The 17,256-nt window shown below is 37.1% G+C and overlaps 1 protein-coding gene across 42 annotated transcripts in view; it reads left to right on the top strand.

Annotated features, from left to right (window-relative positions):
• CEP295 (centrosomal protein 295) overlaps positions 1-17,256 on the top strand; it is a 43,227-nt gene that overhangs the window by 6,020 nt on the left and 19,951 nt on the right. For 17 of the 42 annotated variants that reach the window (XM_086882115.1, XM_086882096.1, XM_086882092.1 and 14 more), the window contains 11 exons: positions 4,464-4,577; positions 5,469-5,609; positions 6,715-6,898; positions 8,706-8,897; positions 9,784-10,008; positions 11,279-11,409; positions 12,856-13,092; positions 14,151-14,242; positions 14,375-15,443; positions 16,387-16,558; positions 16,699-16,851. In XM_086882115.1, coding sequence (XP_086738241.1) covers positions 4,464-4,577; positions 5,469-5,609; positions 6,715-6,898; positions 8,706-8,897; positions 9,784-10,008; positions 11,279-11,409; positions 12,856-13,092; positions 14,151-14,242; positions 14,375-15,443; positions 16,387-16,558; positions 16,699-16,851 — 2,710 coding nt within the window. The remainder of the gene's footprint in view (positions 1-4,463; positions 4,578-5,468; positions 5,610-6,714; positions 6,899-8,705; positions 8,898-9,783; positions 10,009-11,278; positions 11,410-12,855; positions 13,093-14,150; positions 14,243-14,374; positions 15,444-16,386; positions 16,559-16,698; positions 16,852-17,256) is intronic. The other 25 variants (XM_086882117.1, XM_086882100.1, XM_086882097.1 and 22 more) reach the window with 3 other exon arrangements.

Genomic DNA, 17,256 nt, shown 5'->3' with positions numbered 1-17,256 from the left:
CTTTTGCTTGTAGGAAGTACTAAATAAAGGGGAAACTCTTTAATTTTGATTTGAAGCCATCACCCAAGTCTATTGGGGAGGCTGCAACCTGTTGAGGTGTGGCTTTGTACCCCATTCATGCTGATTTGATTTCACAGAGCTTGTGCATACATGTAGAATTTCCTGTAGCATTGCAAATCTGAGCTGCAGAAAGAACACAATGTGCGTTTTTACTTTGGAGTTAACTTATAGAACTTCATGAATGCAGAATTTTAAGTTGCCTCATGTGGCGTTGTGCCATTTTAGATCTTTGGGTTCAGGATATTCAAACTACTGACAATAAAGTAAAGGGTTGAGGTATACTAGCCCCTCTCACAGCCAGTGAAGCTTTCAAAACTTTTCCCAGCCAAATCCCAGCACGTATGTATATCTTAGAGTGCAGGATGATAGGGATTTTGTGTTGTATTAGGAAAAACTGAGTAAGGTTTGACCCTCACAGTTCTAAGAATGATTCTAAGGAGTACCCATGGCCAGTTTCTCTCTAGATCTTCTCATTGGCTGCCCAAGGGTTTTCATGTTGTGTAAGCTGGATATGAGTAAAGATTAAAGCAAATGTTGTAAGGGAGTGGTAAAGTTTGGGGTTATTTCTGGTAAAGTATATGCAGTATTGAAATTTAGAACATCTGGAATAAGGTCCTGTCTGGTACAGTTCAGGTAAATTCACACACCCTTTCATGCTGCTGTTCCTCTCTATGTTGTGCCACAGGGTGTGTTCCTGATCTGTCTGGTGTAGAGCAGGTGAAGTCTGTATCAGTCCAACCTTTGACTCCGTATTTCCTGGGTTTCAGGTGCTTCTGTTGCTCAGTTTGGCGTTGTTTGGAAAGCGTGAGGTGCTGTGGGTTTGCTCTGTAGTAACTTCTGCAGTTTAGAATGTGTCTTATGTCACATTTTATTTAAACCTTCCCCATAACTGCAGCTAACCTCCATAACAACTAAAATGATGCAGTACTTCATATGTAATACTTTTATTTAATACTTTTAGCTAGTAGCATCAATAATGCACTTCCTTTCCGGTTTATAAATACAGAATTTTCTCCTCATTCTTTAGTATTTTGTCCCCAGGGTAAGCAATAAAGCTTTGTTTCCAGGTTTCTCCAGGTTCTGGTGAAACCAAAATTGCATATTCAATTGCATTGGATGACATGTCTGGGTTAGTACTCTATTTAAATCTTGTTCCTTTCCTAAACTTAATGCATTTCCAGCCATTAGCAAATGTCCTTTACTCCCCTTTTCAACAAACATGATTTGTAACTGGGTTTAGCAGAGTTTGCAAACAACTGGATTTTCTATAGCATGTGGGTTTTGTTTCTGTTATGAAGTTCATGTTGTGATAATGGCAAATTGTGTCACTAATTTTGCAGACATGTTGAGTTTTTGTTGAGGAAAGAGATTTCTCTGTTTCAGTATAGCACAGCATATAAATTCGTTCCATTTAAAGACTAGCTGACTTTAAGTCTTTTCTCTAATTTCTGTATCTGTTTAGATTTTAATCCTTTAGTTATAGACCTATGGCTTGGAGGGCACAGGGCTAAGAATAAAGTTATTTTCTTTGAAGAGTTATTGGGTGCCATGTACTTTATGGAGAAAAATGTTAAGTAATTGAAAGACTGAGAGATTTTTATTCCTGTTTCTGCTTCAAGAGAGAGAAAACAAAAGATACTGACCGTCAGTTGGGGAAAGGTAAATCCAGGGCTTTGTCTTGCAAATGTGTTATTCAAAAGGCACTGAATTTAAATTGTTTAATTTAAATCCTGGGAATTACAGGGTCATCTGAATAAGTCTGCTTGTTTTTTTGAATCAGTTTGCATAAGGAGCTTATTAAATGCAACTATAATCATAATCTGATGTTCTGTTGCAATAACAATTGACTATAATTTCATAAAACGGAGCTAGGACACTTGTTCATGGCATGATTACTTAGAATATAAAAAACATTCTCTAAAGATTCTCCTATTATTGTTATTTTACCCAGGTAGAAAAGAAGTATTTTTACTCTAATGTCATAACCCATTTTGGTTCTCAGAATTACAGATTTTAGGAGTTGAGGCCATATTTAGCTAGACCAAATGAAAAGTTACTTAATTGAAGCTAAACTGTAAACACAACTTTATTGAAAATTGTTGCTGAATTCTTGTAAACTTACTTTTTCTTACATGATACATTAGATTGTTATGAAATGAAAATAAAACCTAAAAGGTGTTACTATACTCTGCTTGAGTATTCATAGCATTTGTAGAGTTTCGATCATGGGTTTTTTGTTGGGTTTTGTCCCATTTCATGATATTTTGCTTCTTCAGTCTTGCCAGATTTTAGTATAGAATTATTTGCTTTTTGAAGGAAGGAAAGACAAAAAAAGGGAGGAGTTACAAAACTGTGATGGAAGTATGGTAATTTTTTTCAGCCTAAATTTCTTCTGATATTAACTGGAAAATTGCAGCCTCCAGTATAATTCTGACATCTTCACAACTTTTGAATAAAATTCTGGAGTTTGATTGTTTACATGTAATTAATAATTATTTGTTATTGGTTTGTTAATTTTAAATTTTTTTAATAAATCAGAAGAGATGTTTAATTATACATTCTGAAAGTAACCCAGTACAGGGCAAGCACTGGTAATCTGGCTAATGAGGTTTAGCCCTGGGACTTGTCTGTTTTCATAGCTATAATCAGTATCTGCAAGTGGTTTGGTTAATGTTGATCTATTAAAATTGCTATGATTTTTATTGATTAAGAAATTTAGCAGTTAATTTTTTTTTTACCTACTAGAATAACATGCAGTAATATTGTTTAAGGACCAAGGAAGTTCTGCTGTTAAGGCTAAAGGTAGTTTTACTGGTTTTGGACCCCTCACTGCAAGAAAGATGTTGAGGTGCTGGAGTGTGTCCAGAGCTGGGGAAGGGCCTGGAACATGTGTCTGATGAGGAGTGGCTGAGGGAGCTGGGGGTGTTTAGTCTGTAGAAAAGGAGGTTCAGGGTGAGCCTTGTCACTCTCTACAACTGCCTAAAAGGAGATTACATGTAACCAGGTGAGGGTTGGTCTCTTTACCCAGGTAAAAATTGATAGGACAAGAGGACATAGACTCAAGTTGCACCAGGGGAAGTTTAGACTGGATATTAAGAAAAAATTCTTTACTGGTTTGTCAAGCACTAGAACAGGCTGCTTGGGGAAGTGGTGGAGTCGTTATTTCTGGGGTATCTAAAAGATGTTAGCTGTGGCATTCATGAACATGGTTTGGTGGTGGACTTGGCAATGCTGAGTTAATGGCTGGACTTGAAGGCTCTTTCCAATATTAATGATTCTATGATTCTTTGATTTTCATTTAAAGACTTTGCTTTTACAGTCTTCATAAAATAGGGATGGTCAATACTGAAATTTTGTATGCCTCTTCTTATGCAGAGATAAGTTCAAGATATTCCTGAAACTAATGCTCCTCTTTGTGTGTATGCATTTCTTTATGGTCATGTTAGTTAATGTTAGTTTTAGACCACTCAAGCTATGAATCTTTCCAGTTTAGTTAATGTGGATAAGAACACATTTTTAGGAGAAGGTTGAGGGAAAAGGAAGCTGAGAGAAAATTAATGGAGGAGATTCGTATTTAGAATACAGACAGGTCCTACAGGATATTGAGTTACCTAACCTCACTACTTTGCTACTGAGATCATGAGACTAAGCCAAAGAAGAGGGAGGGTCTGATGGATGGCTTATTGTTCAAACTTCCAGAAGAGAGTTGGAATGTGTTAGTGTACCCAAAACTTCTAAAAAACCACAGCAACTTAGCATTCTGTGAATAGACACTTTACATTGAAGTTACAGAAAATGCTCATTTTTCTGGTCAGCTAATAAATTGTACATAATGGCTCTGAGTTTCCCAAAGGAAGTCTGTACTTGACAAGTGTTGCTTTTCTGTTGGGTATAATTATGTTGTGCATCTGTGGTTGCCCTGCTCTGAGGTGAATGTGACAGCTGTTTTAAGTGGGATTTGTATTAATGCATTAAACTCAAGTGCTTTTAAATTAGTGGTTTTGAAAGATGACACTGATGAGCGTCAATTTCTGTGCAGAGGTCTGCTGGAGACTGTTAGATGCTCTCAGTTATTAAAGCCCTCTAGATTTGTCTTGTGCTGATGTGGTTTATTAACTATTACATGTATATAAGGTTTCAAACAATATTTTCAGGACAGAATTTGGTGGAATGGGTTTCTTTTAATAATAATTTAATAATTTTATTAAATAATAATAATAAATAAATTTGCTAAATTATAATTATAATAAATAATAGAAATAATTTTAATAATTTTATTAAAATTTTAATAAACACTTAATAATAATTTAGCTATCAGATCACTTTAACAGATCACTTCTGTTTAGTTGCTTTGGTAGAGATACTGTTCTGTGTTACAGCTGTAGTTGTACCTCACTTCCTAGAGTTCTGAAGTGAAAAAGATCATTGCTATGAAGTCCTGTGGTGCTGGCAACTTTTCTGTTACACGTTACCATATTGCTGAAGCTTTGGTGGACAGAGAAGTGGACGGAGATCAGGTGATTAATTCCAAGTGTTTGTGCTACAGTCTTACATATATGTTTCTTTACATTGCATACATTGTCTGGATATCAGCTGATGGATTTTCTAGAACCTCTTTAAAGATATGAACTTGTATAAGGCAGCTGTTACACTACTTAATAAAGAGACTCTTGGGTGGGCAGGCTTGTAAAACCTGTTAGGTGCTCAGTCACTTAAAGGATCACACCTGGCAGTTCCTTGTGAATAGGCTTTTGTTAGAAAGTAAGATCACAAGACTGGTATGATGTTCAAGCACCCAAACTGGAAGACTTATGGCTTATGCTGAATTGATAGCTGCAGTTGCTCTGCTTTTCTCTCTTCCCCTCTTTTTAGCAATATACTCCCAGACTTGCTTTGTATTTGCCTTGCTTATTTGGAATGACTTTTTTTCCCTAAGTATATTTTTATTTTTATGTTAGTAAGATTTTTGTTCTTTGAAAGTTGCAGATTGTTTCTGATTTCTCAATTGAAACTGAAGATATTTCAGGGATTTTTTTTCCCCCATTGTTTCAAACCAAACCATGAGGACAGAAGTACTCAATCTGTAATGTTGACCATATCATTTTACCATGTATTGTAGGAAAAATAACTGCTCTGCTATAACAAATCATGTAAATTATTGTCCCTGGTACAGCTTGAAACTGGAACACTTTGTCACCTAAATTTACAAAGTACATAATTATGAATTTTTTTCCAAAGGTAAAAAATTATTTTGGTTCTCCTTGCAACATAAACATTCAAGGATGTTCATATGGCATTGTATGTATTTTTTTAAGTGCTTTTGCTGCAGAATTATTCATTTATTAATTGTTACATATGCTTTAAACTATAAAAGAACTTTGTGAGCTAAACTATTGATTGATTGCCAGCCAGATGCTCATTTAGCTGCTGAAGAAGAAGGGAGACGTTTGGAGGAACTACACAGGGAGGCAGAGAGGGAGAGAAGAAAGCATCTTGAAAAGGCACATGTTAGAGGAACTCATGCCTTGAAGAAGATCCAATTGGCCAAGGTAGGCGGAGTAGTTATGCCTGTTTTTAATGTAAGAATGACCACTGCTAAGTAAGTTGTAAGTAGGTGATAAATAGAGGAATAACATTTACCGGAGGGAAATTGATGGACTAAATAAAGTTTTCAGAATGTCTTTGAAAAATAAAAAAAGTCAAAATCTGTTAGCTTGCTCTGGCATCTGGGAAGGAGTGAGAATGAAAGAACATCCTCTTAATTTTTGTCACCTGTATGTTTCACCAGCTACTAACCAACAGGTAATAGTCAAGCAAAACTTCTTTAATAAGTGGTGAGTTCTGCTTTTCCACATTAGCTTTAGTTGGAATTAGTGATTCTGTTCTTCAGGGGAAGATACTATTGCTAAGAAGGTAGCGAGGTTTTTTATTCTTTGAAAACTTTTCAAGATTTTTATTTAAAGACTGACATTCTGTTAGTGTGCAAGTTTGGAAATGTTGAAACAGTTTCCTTTAAGAAATAAAAATTTAACTACTGAGAAAAGTCTTTGTACTGAGATCTACACTCAAAATATTTTTATTGTCTGATAGCTTCACAAGTATTTTTGGTGGCTAGAAAAAGAAAAGCTTGGTTTTTTTATCAGCTGGGATATGATTGACCATGAATGAGTAACCAAACTAAAATGGGGATTTCTGGAAATATTACTGGTGGTCCTGAAATTAACAGAAAAAAAAAAACCAACAAAACCCCAAAAAAACACCTTGGGTTTTTTTTAATAGCTCTTAATTGAGTATTTAGTTTATATCTTAAAAAGTAGCAACTGCTGAATTATGTACTAGCAAAAGTCACTTGGCAAAAGAAGTACTCATCTTATAAAACAGGTTTAATTTTCTTGAGGAAAGTTGGCCTACTGGTATAGAGTCTGATCCTTTATTTAACATCAAATCTTCTAGGTAGTATTTTTAATGACTCCTGTGTCTAAAGGCTGATACAGCCTTCTCCTGAGGAAGCACTTTCTCCCTAGAGTAAGATTAACTTTGAACATTAACCAAAAATCATGGTAACCAAATGGAAGCATTTTGTATCTGTCTTGATATGTGGCTGGCTGAATGTGAACACTGAAGGCTGATGTTATCCCTTCTTTATTCTCAAAGGAGAGGGAAAGACTCCTGGAAGAACTGGAGCAAATGCAAGCTCAGGATCGGATGCGCAGGAGACAAGTTGTCGCGCGGATGCCTCCTCAGCTTTCAGTGCCAGCATACAAACGCATAGAAATAAAAGAAGAATGGCAGAGAGAACTGGAGTCTGCATTTGAAGAAATGTACAGTGAAGACAGGAGTAAGTTCTTTGTTGGAGGTTGCTGAAACTGGTACCCAGCAAAGGAGAGGCTCTGCAGATACCTCTTTCCAGGTCCAGGTGGTAGTGAGGCTGTATGTTTATTCATAGTTGGCACACACACAAGCAGCCTTCCAGGGCATATCCATACAGCTGGCCAACAGGGAAAACAGCACTCACATTAAGTACAAACAGCATAAATGGCCTTCTTCTGTTTACTGCTGTGGCTGATCAAGGTGAAGGCCTTTTACTGGGATATACGTCTGTAATATTGTATGGATCCCTCCAGCAGTTCATCTTAGACACTCAGTCTGTCCAGGAGTTGTCCCTCGTATCCTAGGTCTCTCATCTGCTACGTTACAGATCCTCCTCAGGTCTTAGACACCCAGTTTACCCAGTGATTCATGCTGGAGACTGGAGCCTTAGAGTTACCTCTCATACTCATGTATGCACTCATGTGCTCAAATATGTGCTCTAATATGTGTGGATCACTTGGTGAGTAGCTTTAGACATGTGCTCTTACATGGCAGCTGGCCCTTTCCAGTTGCTGGCTGCTGGGCATGCTTGGGCACCCCCAATATCTTCTGCTCCTCCCCAGTTATTGCTGCACAGACCTAGCTGGGCATGTGAGTGTGTGCACAGACATGCGCCTGCTATGGATTCCTGTGAGACTTGACTTTATATACTCAAGTCTCTACCCAACAGCTGACCCTGGATCCTCTTGTTGTCTTGGAGATGCATATACATGTGCTGGCAGTTTTCTTGCGATCCCTTCCTCTCCTCCGTAGCTGGCTTGAATGCTTGGGTTTCCTGATCCCTTCACTAGACAACTTGTAGGTCCCTTGGCCTCTACAATACGCAGCCCAGTCTTACAGCTGCCTGATGCATAACTCCTAAGCTTCTTAACATTCTTGCTAGCTAGTCTGGCTTGTGATTTGCTAGCCACTGCATGCTGATACTCATACCCACCTAAATGCACTCATTATGGCCTCTGCAGTTGGCAGTGCTCTAGACACAGGTGAACCTGTGACTTCTGGTCCCCTTTCCAGTTGCTGGCCCTTATATATCTATGCACACACATGCATACAAAAGACAGCCTTCCTCATGCAAGAAAACAGCTACAAGTATAACTTAGTGAGAAGACAGAACAGACTGTCAGGCACAGTTCATGACCAGACAAGTGTACTGAATGTCTTATTTTATCTCCCTATTTTTACATTTTAATCTCACAGTTGTGCCCCTGACTAACTTGATCCTTTCCTTTCCCTGCCTTGGGTTCCTCCCCTAAGTATGTGTAACAAGCATAGAATTCCAAGGTGATCTCCTATGTCCCACATCCCTTGTAGGCAGTAATCCTCTCAGTCAGTAAGCTGATCATGGGAGAATTCCAGTTGTGCAGTCTTCTGGGATTTCACACCTGGACTGTGTGATCACTCTCCTGTGGCAGCCTTGTGAACAGCCAGGTCAGGGTGTGTCTTTTCCCTGGTGAAGTTACTGGGATCATGTGTAATTTTTCTTGTGAGCTGCTTTTGGTGTAAAGCAGAGCCTTTCATCTCATCAGCTTTTATTTTGAAAAACGTAGCATATTCTAGTGGAAACTGCCGTGGAGGTTCTGAATGAATAGATGGCTATTGATCTAAACAGTTTTGAATTTTGTATTTTGGTGAGAAAATAGAAGTTGGATTAAATCTGTTGTGAAATAACCTATTGATATTTGAATTTCCTATGGATTTGTGTGAGTGTAGTCTTGCAGTGTTGTTTGATTTGTATTCCAAATGGTCATTTTATTTCTTTGTGCTCTTTTAATTAGACATGAAAGAAGACCTGATTTTGCAGTTTGAGCCACAACCTTTGCCAGCCCCTTCTGACCGAGCTCAAGATAATGATCTTGATATCTCTTTGGAGCATGAATCTGCTTGTGACACTCAACCAGAGCTTCCTTGTGATACTCGACAAGAATCAGAACATGTGATAGAAGAGGAGGTCCCTAATGAACCAGAAAGTAAAACTTCTAAATTTCATATTTAACTTCAACCTTTTTGTTTTATATTAGAAAAGATTAGTCTAGTATATCAAATAAATTATAGTAATAAGTAAAATGCCTAAAGTAGTAAAACTTCTAAATGTACGTAAAATAATTCAGTATAATTTGGTTTATGTTTAGCATCAGTTATAATACCCTAATGATTATGAATTTAAAAATGAAAATGTGACTTCTTTTTCTGATATGCTTCAGTTCATTAGTATGCTGAGAATAATTTTCAGTTGTAAGAGCTACACTGTTAGTAGCCTTAATTATTCCTGTGCAGTTAGTATAAATTATGGACTGATGCTGATGTGTGACCTTAAATATTTTTCTGTTTTGAGATATTTCAAAGCTGAAGCTTTCTAGTCTGCTTATTGTGTGTCCTTTATGTTCAGGTTTGTGGTTGAGCTGCTGCATATTGTGAGTAGGCTGGAAGGGATGCATGAGTGTGTCCTGTTTGCTTGTGGCATGTCCAGGGTCATGTGGTGTGAACCAGAATTGTCTCAGTGAGCTTTGCTGCTTGGCCAAATGCTTCTGCATCCCTTGAGTGGCACAGTCTCGTGTTTGGTCTGTGGTGCGTTGTGTTGCCAGTGCTGATAGAAAGCAGAGGGCAGGCGTGGGGATAGTACTGCATATTTCTGCTACAGTTTGACTATTAAAAACTGCATCCAGCTTAGTCCTTTTATAGCTTGCAGAGACAAATTACTGCTTCTCTCTTGCAGGTAAGAGAAAATTTTGCTAAGATTTTACACCTAAGCTATTTTTCTAACTCTGTAAGCAATAAAAAAATAATAGAGGGTTTTTTTAATGATATGAAGATATTCATTGCCCAAAACTCTTTAATAGTATATATTTTTTATAGGGCATGAAGATGGAAAAATTTGCCAACCTCGATCAAAACTTGCCTTAAAGAAATTGTTGAACAAAATTAGAAGCCAAAAAGAGGAATGGACATCAAAAAGTGAGAAAGATAGTCAAAGTGAATTTGACACCATTGAATCAGGCACAATTGCTGGTGAAAAGAGACCATTATGTGATTTAGGACTTAACAAGGAGCAGCAGAAAAATACAGTGTCTCAAGCCAAAGGTACACAGTACATACTTGCATCAAAGTTTGCTGTAAAGTAGCAAAAAGACTTGTACAGGGGGACTATGACTGTGATAATACTGTTTAATGAACTTTTAGTGTTAAATGTTTGTCACATTGAATGAAAGTACAGTTTCCTATCTGTGCTCACAAGGCATTGTGGATTTGCTGAAACCACAAATAGGAGAGGCTTTTGCTCTTATGTCCAACTTGTCCATTGAGATCTTGAAGAGAACAGATGTCCAAAATACCTTTCTATCTTTTAAATCTCACTCAAATTATTGTCACACTTGATGTTTCTGTACTTTAATAGGTGTTTGCCTCCAGGGATAGAATTCTAAGTGCAGAAGTCAGCACTGAAGTTCTCTACCTGTTGAACTGGAAAAGCTGCTTTCTTTGGAGATTAACAGTTATAAATGCCCAAGACAAGCATAAGCTGATGAGTGGAGTTATTTTTCTGCTTTTAGGCACCATTCTGAAATACCATTTTGTAAAATTGGAATTTATAGCAATTAGACATTGCAATTTGTTTGATAGACAAATCATTTTGGGATTACTTCCCATGTCTGTCCTTGGTGCCCTTCTAGTTAGGTTAATGCTGCACTGGTGATCTTGTATGCTGAGTGGGATTTCTGAAGTTTTAAAGTGATCAAGCTCTGGCATGTGTTTTGGTTGTTTTTGGGTTTTTTTGCTTTTGGGTTATTTGCTTTCATAGGGTGCTTGTTTTTTTAAACAAGATGAAGTGATTTAGTTCCATCATGTACATGACTATGCCAACATAATGCCTGAGGGCTGGAGAGTGTAGTGTGAGTGAAACCATGCTTTGGGGAAAATGTGCTGCTATTTGAAGTTAACAGTACGGGATTGAGACTTGCTTTTTGTGCAATAGCCAAATGTTAGATTATTTGCCCAGTACTGCCAGTTTTAGACCCTCTTTGTTCTAAGGGGTTAGTGTGTGGCTTTTGATTCTTCAGGATGATCTTGCTCTTAAGCTCCTAAGTAATATTAGAAGTAATTTTCAGTCCCATTGAAGCTGGGACATTACTGTGTAATCAAGAAAGACACACAATAAAGGGCTATTAAAGACTTAAATAATACAAAAAACTGATTTTCCAGCTTATGGAGACAGGCAGAATAGTAGGATATAGATCTTTCCAAGAGCAGCTTATGCATATTGTTGAGAAGTATTGGGAAACTGTAAAGCAAGATGTAAAGAAGATCCAAGGCTCACTCTGACTGCAATTACAGCTAAATAACATGTATATTTTAGACCCTATGAAAATGTTGGAAAATACAGTTGCAGATGAAAAGTCAGTTCTAATCCATTCTCAAGAACAAGCAGCTAAAATCAGAATGGAAGAGGCAGCTAAAATTAGAATAGAAGAGGAGAGACAGAAGTGGGTAAGTGTATTTGTATTTTTTCTTATCTCAGTTGTGGTGTAAAAAAATTACTTACAGGAGATTTTAAAATGTTTCAGGTTATACAGCAGGTATAGGTGCTCTTAACATTTAAACTTTTACTGTAACATTTTCTATACTTCTCAAAAATTATGAAGCTGTAGCTGGAATTTAGAACAGAATGGAAACCCTCAGTTTCTTCAAATCTAACAAGTGCTGTAGGCAAGGGTAATCATGGTAAAATGATATACAACACTGAAAACTTAATATTAACTCTGTGTAATAATGTAGGGAAGTCTATGGGATTGTGTTTAGAGTGACAGGAAAAGCATACAAATCTTGAGTAATTTTTTTTCAGTTATATAGGAAGCAAATGCAGAAAGCTTTTTGTGTCTCTGGGAATGCTATATTCATTACATTTAGAAAATAATAGCTTTGTGCATTATTTCATTATATCTACCATATATATGTTTCATTATATTTTAATTTTTGTTGTATCCCTAGAGACTTACCAGCTATTATGTGGTGGTTTGCCAATTAAAAAAAAAAAAAAAGTTGAAATTTGGGTCTATATGCAGCCTTCAATTGTAGAGTTTAAGTTCAGAAATAAAGGAAACAAAAATTTGATGAAATAGTAACAGTTAAAAAAAACCCAAACAAGCAACAGATCCTTTATGAAAGTGTGGCTACTTTCTTTAACCTTCATTTCCTCTCACTTTGCACCTGGCCAGGTGTACATAGTTCTGTGTCCACATAACTGTTCTTGGGTCCAGCATTTTCTTGGGTTGCTTTTCCTGACATCCCCATTTGGACTGTTGTTAAAGGCTGTTGTGCACTTCATCTTTGCCAGTGCTTTGAAATTTTTCTTTGCTTCCATTCTAAAAGCACATATACTGTTGCCAAGTCTGGACCTAAGTGAATTGCAGCTGAAAGGTACATGGAAATAGAATAAAAGTAAACAGACTACTTCAGAGGTTTATGGACTGCTCTCAAAGTGGTTATACATTGTCTATTTCAGAAGCTTTTGTAAAGCTTGAATTAATTTAGATGTGTAGACTGTGATGAAAAACTGAGTAAAATGCAAAATAAATTTTTCAAGTTTAAGAAAAGGACTTCTTTTACAGTCTTTGGAAAATGATAACATATCTTGAAAGGATTCTGATCTTATCAGTTTTATTAATTTGAGAAAAGATAATAATGCAATAAGATAATAATGCAATAGTAAATGGATTCAGGGATTGTTAGAAATATTGAGCCAGTAAAACAAAGTTATTCCTGTAGACTTTGGAACTACTTTAAAAGGCCTGTTGCAATTTGGAAATACCTGTCACAAGCAATAGAATTTCTTCTGTAATTTGGAACAAAGGTTTGTGTGTGGTGGTGTGTATGAACAGTCTGATTTCTTTGTCATTCACTTCTAGAGATTCCCCTTCATTTTTTTTTTGACAGAATGAAGAAATAGAGAAACAGAAACAGGAGCAGCTGGCCTTGATTAAAAGAATTGAGGAAGAGAAAGCTCTTTTGGAGGCTGATTATCTGAAGATCCAAATGCAAACCTGTTTGGAGGAGGCTAAGAAAAAAAAAGAGGATGAAGAACAAGGTCAGCTGGTGCAAAGCCACAGTCTCCACTCCACAGATCAGCAGGACCAAATAGAACATGAGGTGAAGAATTCCAGAAAATTGTGTGTAGGTTTTTATTTACTATTATAATAAAAATAACACCATTTACCAATTTTAAACTGTATCAATTAAGACAATTTTTATTCCTTAGGCTTTGAATTAGAACTTTGTGTGTATTAAAGCTTCCTTTTCTAGTGTACAAGCTTCTATTTCACATGGTATCACTGGACCTGAAGGAGTGGCTTGAATCTGTGTCAGGGTAGGTTTAGGTTACATACTATGATAAAAGGTTTTTAACCAAGAGGATGGTTGGGCACTGGAACAGCTCCCAGAGAAGTGGTCACAGCACCAAGCCTTTCTGAGTTCAAGAAGGGTTTGGACAATGTTCTCAAGTACATGCTGTGACTCTTGGGGATGGTCCTGTGCAGGGCCAGGAACTGGACTTTGATGACCTTGTGGGTCCCTTTCAACTTTGATATTCTGTGATTTTATGATTGTGACTGTTGCTGTTGTATTGTCTCTCTATAGTCTGAGGGGCAGCATTTCTGTTTATAATACCTGTTAGTGAAATCTGATTATGGTCAGATAATGATTGATAATAATAATGATTGTGCATGTAGACATAGCCTTTTTCAAAAAGGGATAAAGAAATCATAGTGAGAAAAAAAAGACACAAAAATCTGCCTCTGTTTAAATCTCAAACAGCTTCTTAAAGAAGAGGAATTTATGGAGGATGTTGAAGGAAAGTAATCTTTTTTATATATAAAATCTAGCTTCATTTGTGCAGCCAGTATTCTTTGAGAGCCTGATTGCCTTGGAAGTGCAGCTACATTGGCTCATTGCTCCCTGAGTTTGCAGGGTATATTTACCTCTTTAGGCTGAGCTGCTGTAAGCACCATTGACTTTGATGGTGTGTGCAGAGAGAGGCTGTAGCTGTGGGCCATGTGGTATAGAAACTTCTTTAGCTTCATTGCCTCAGGATGATATCTCATGGACTTCAAACATGGTGATACCCAGCAGTTTCTGTAAACTTGATAAGAAGAACATACAGCTTAAGGTTGCTGCCGTAATAGTTTTCTGTGTTAGTTGTATATACGAAATTAAAATTATATTATTTTGATTAGACTGGAAATGTATCAGAAACCAAGAGTCCAAGAGAAGGCAGTCACAGACAGATGATACGTAATTTTCAACAATGCCTTCTGCAGCAAGAAAGGTAAGTGTCTTTATGGAATGTAAAGTGTCTTTATGGAATGCCTGTTTGAAGTAATTTGAATTGCCTTGATTATTGAAATAGATGTTTCTTTTTGTGCTGCTCTGAAAAGATTTGTGGTTTTGCTCTGTTCAGGTTGCGCAAACAAACCATTGAAGAAGCTAGAAAGAATCTACAGGAGTATCAGAATACACTGAAGCAAAGGTACTTGTCTGCTTCTGAGATACCTCTGAGCACAAGGGAAACAAAATCCATTAATTTAGAGCCTGTCTCAGAGCCACTCCTACAGATGCAAGGAGTACAGCCAGCACAGTACCAGGCATCAGAACAAGTTCATACCCAAGAATATACACGGTCATTACCTGCATTTTCAGGAACATTGGGTATGTTGGAAAAACCATCTTCACAGAAGCAGGAAGAGCAAGTGCATTTCATTTGTCCTGAAAAATCACTGCAGTTTTCAGAACTATCAGAATTGAAGCATGGAGAATTTAATTTGCCCTGTGACTGTCCATCACAGGAACAAGTGGGACTGTTCAAAACTGCCAATAATCACCTCAGAGAGCCATTCCAGTCCCATTTACCATCAGGGTCAGTCAGGAAAGAAGTGACTGCAATAAGAACACAACCAGCAGCACGCCAACAGCATGTTAGATTTGTCTTCCCTGCAGAAAGTTCCTCCGAGTCTTCAGAAACAGTACACTCTAAAGAGTCATCTCAGAAGATACCTAACTATCAAACCAAGACAGAAACTGGAGAAGAGCATCCATTTAAGACATCCCTCATGCCAGCAACAAAGAGATCAGCCTCAACTGATCCTTTGGCCTGTCAGCAGGGATCTGTAGAGAGCAGCAGCAAAACAAGCCCTGATCAACTCCTCAGTCTTTCTGAACCCATGATTGTAGCACGTGAAGAATCTAAAGCTCAGGGTGTTGGGGAATTCTTGATATCAAAAGCAGGAGATGCATCTTCCTTAAATTATTCTGGTATACTGAGATTAAGGGACAGAGTGTTGGCCTCATCAGAAAGCATCCAAGCTCAGCAAAAGTATTTGAAAGAATTGCAAGAGCAGATAGATGCACAGAGAGAAGCTCTTCTTTCTAAACAGAAAATACAAGAAAAACTACTTTTGCAGAAGCAAGATAAATTGAAGGAGCAGATGCAGAGACAGCAAGAGGCTTTGAAAGAATTTCTAAACAAGCAGGTAAGCTTTATGAACACTTTGCTTGGATAATCATCTTCTAGGTGATCAAATTTACAAGTCAATGCTACAGTGTACCCCATGGAGTGGTGATAGTTTTAGGTGATTTACCATAATGAAAATTTTCATTAGGACTTGTGATTTGTTATGAATACTTTACCTCTGTAAAGCTCCAAGAGCACAGTTTTGTTAAGTCTAACAGAAATACTGTGAAAGTCTGTTCTTGGTCTCTGAACATAGTGCCTATTGAAATTGTTATGGTGTCTGAAATACCTGTAGGCAGAGTTGTCTTCATATCTATAAATGCATTTCTATGTGTAAAACAGCCCTTCTATTAAAAATACCTAATACCTGAAAGGATATCATAGGCATCTTGAATAGATCATTTTTAAAACTTGTCTTTTTGTGTGTACCCACTAGGAAATTGGCTTGGCAGCTGCAGTCTTGAGTTGTAATTTGCTTGTTTCTCAGTAACGGAAGAAAAATCTAGGTTTATTTTTTGAGCTTCTGAAGAGCCTCTTTTTGCCTTTTCTTGTGTTTTTTTAAACAGAAGTCATCCTAGAAGAATAACTATTCCCTAGAGTTCCTGTCTTTTGATTTTGCAGTCTCCAAGCAGCTAAAATTCTTGAATTCTGGAGCTGAAAAACTAAAAGCAGACTTTTTGGGAATTGTTCCTTTTAAAAATGATGAGTGCTCTGATCTAATGTCACAGAGGCCTTGAAAATGTAACTAATTGTTTTAGCACATTAGGTTTGCAAAGGTCAGTAAAATACCTCCATGTCACATTTCTGTTAGCTAAGCAGATCTGTCTGGTATCCTGCCTAACTGAGCTACTTTCTCAATGTGCTCAATATTGTCCTGCATTGAATACACACAAGAGAAAATGCACTTTTGGTAAATGAGTATGAATATAATCTTATGTAAAACTGCTTCCCCCACTTCTAAGGTGAGACGTATGTGCCCAAATGAAGAAATAACAGAGGCACAAAAGCCTGTTAGGATTAAGAGAACTGACTTCTTCCAAGTCTCAGAAAGCTATCAGCAAGAGAACTGTGGCAGGAATAAATTTCACAGTAGTGAAACAAGTTCATGGTGCATTGGTCCAGGTGAGCAAACTGGTAAGTCTGTTAAGTTATTTTTCCTTATAATTTTTATTGCTTTACAGCTGAGATGGAGTTCTCTTCCATCTCTCCAAGTTAATTTGATATGTGTGTGTGTGTATACATATTATTGCAACATATTAAACTTTGTTTTACAGAACAATCTGAGAAGGTTCTCTGTAGAGAACAGAAATGGAGATCTTCCAAACCACCAGTGACAAAAGTCAAGTTAGGGCTTGGTTTGGAGCAACATGAACTTAGTATTATACCAGAGGTAGACACACCGAAGAGCTGCAGCCTCTCTTTGGCAGGTAATGTATAAAATATATAATAAGTGCTTTTATAAGTAGTAGATTGGAGGAATATAATATTTTTTGAAGAATCCTTGAGATTATTAGGAAATAATAGCTGGTCCTGTTGCCTTTCTTGAAGTATAACTTATGTACTAGCAAAGTTGTAGTTCAGAAAAGTTTATTCTATGAGTGTCTGTCAAGAAAAATACAATTTAAACAAAATTTTACCAGGAAAAGAAAGCTCAGTTACTCCATAACCTGAGTTCCCTGTTGATTTTTCTTTTGGATAGGATTTGTGTTAATAGGCAGTTGTACAGTAACTCTAAAGAGAAGTTGGTAGATTTTGTTCAAAGGTTTACCTTTTGATCAAACCAAGAAAGTGACTGTGAAATCTTTCAAGTAGTATCAAGCTTCTACAAGTTC

The sequence above is a fragment of the Cyanistes caeruleus genome, chromosome 3 (genome assembly GCF_971803275.1).
Source record: "Cyanistes caeruleus chromosome 3, bCyaCae1.hap1.1, whole genome shotgun sequence".
In the NCBI taxonomy this organism is placed as follows: Eukaryota; Metazoa; Chordata; class Aves; order Passeriformes; family Paridae; genus Cyanistes; species Cyanistes caeruleus.
This window is presented reverse-complemented; position numbering and strand designations above follow the sequence as displayed.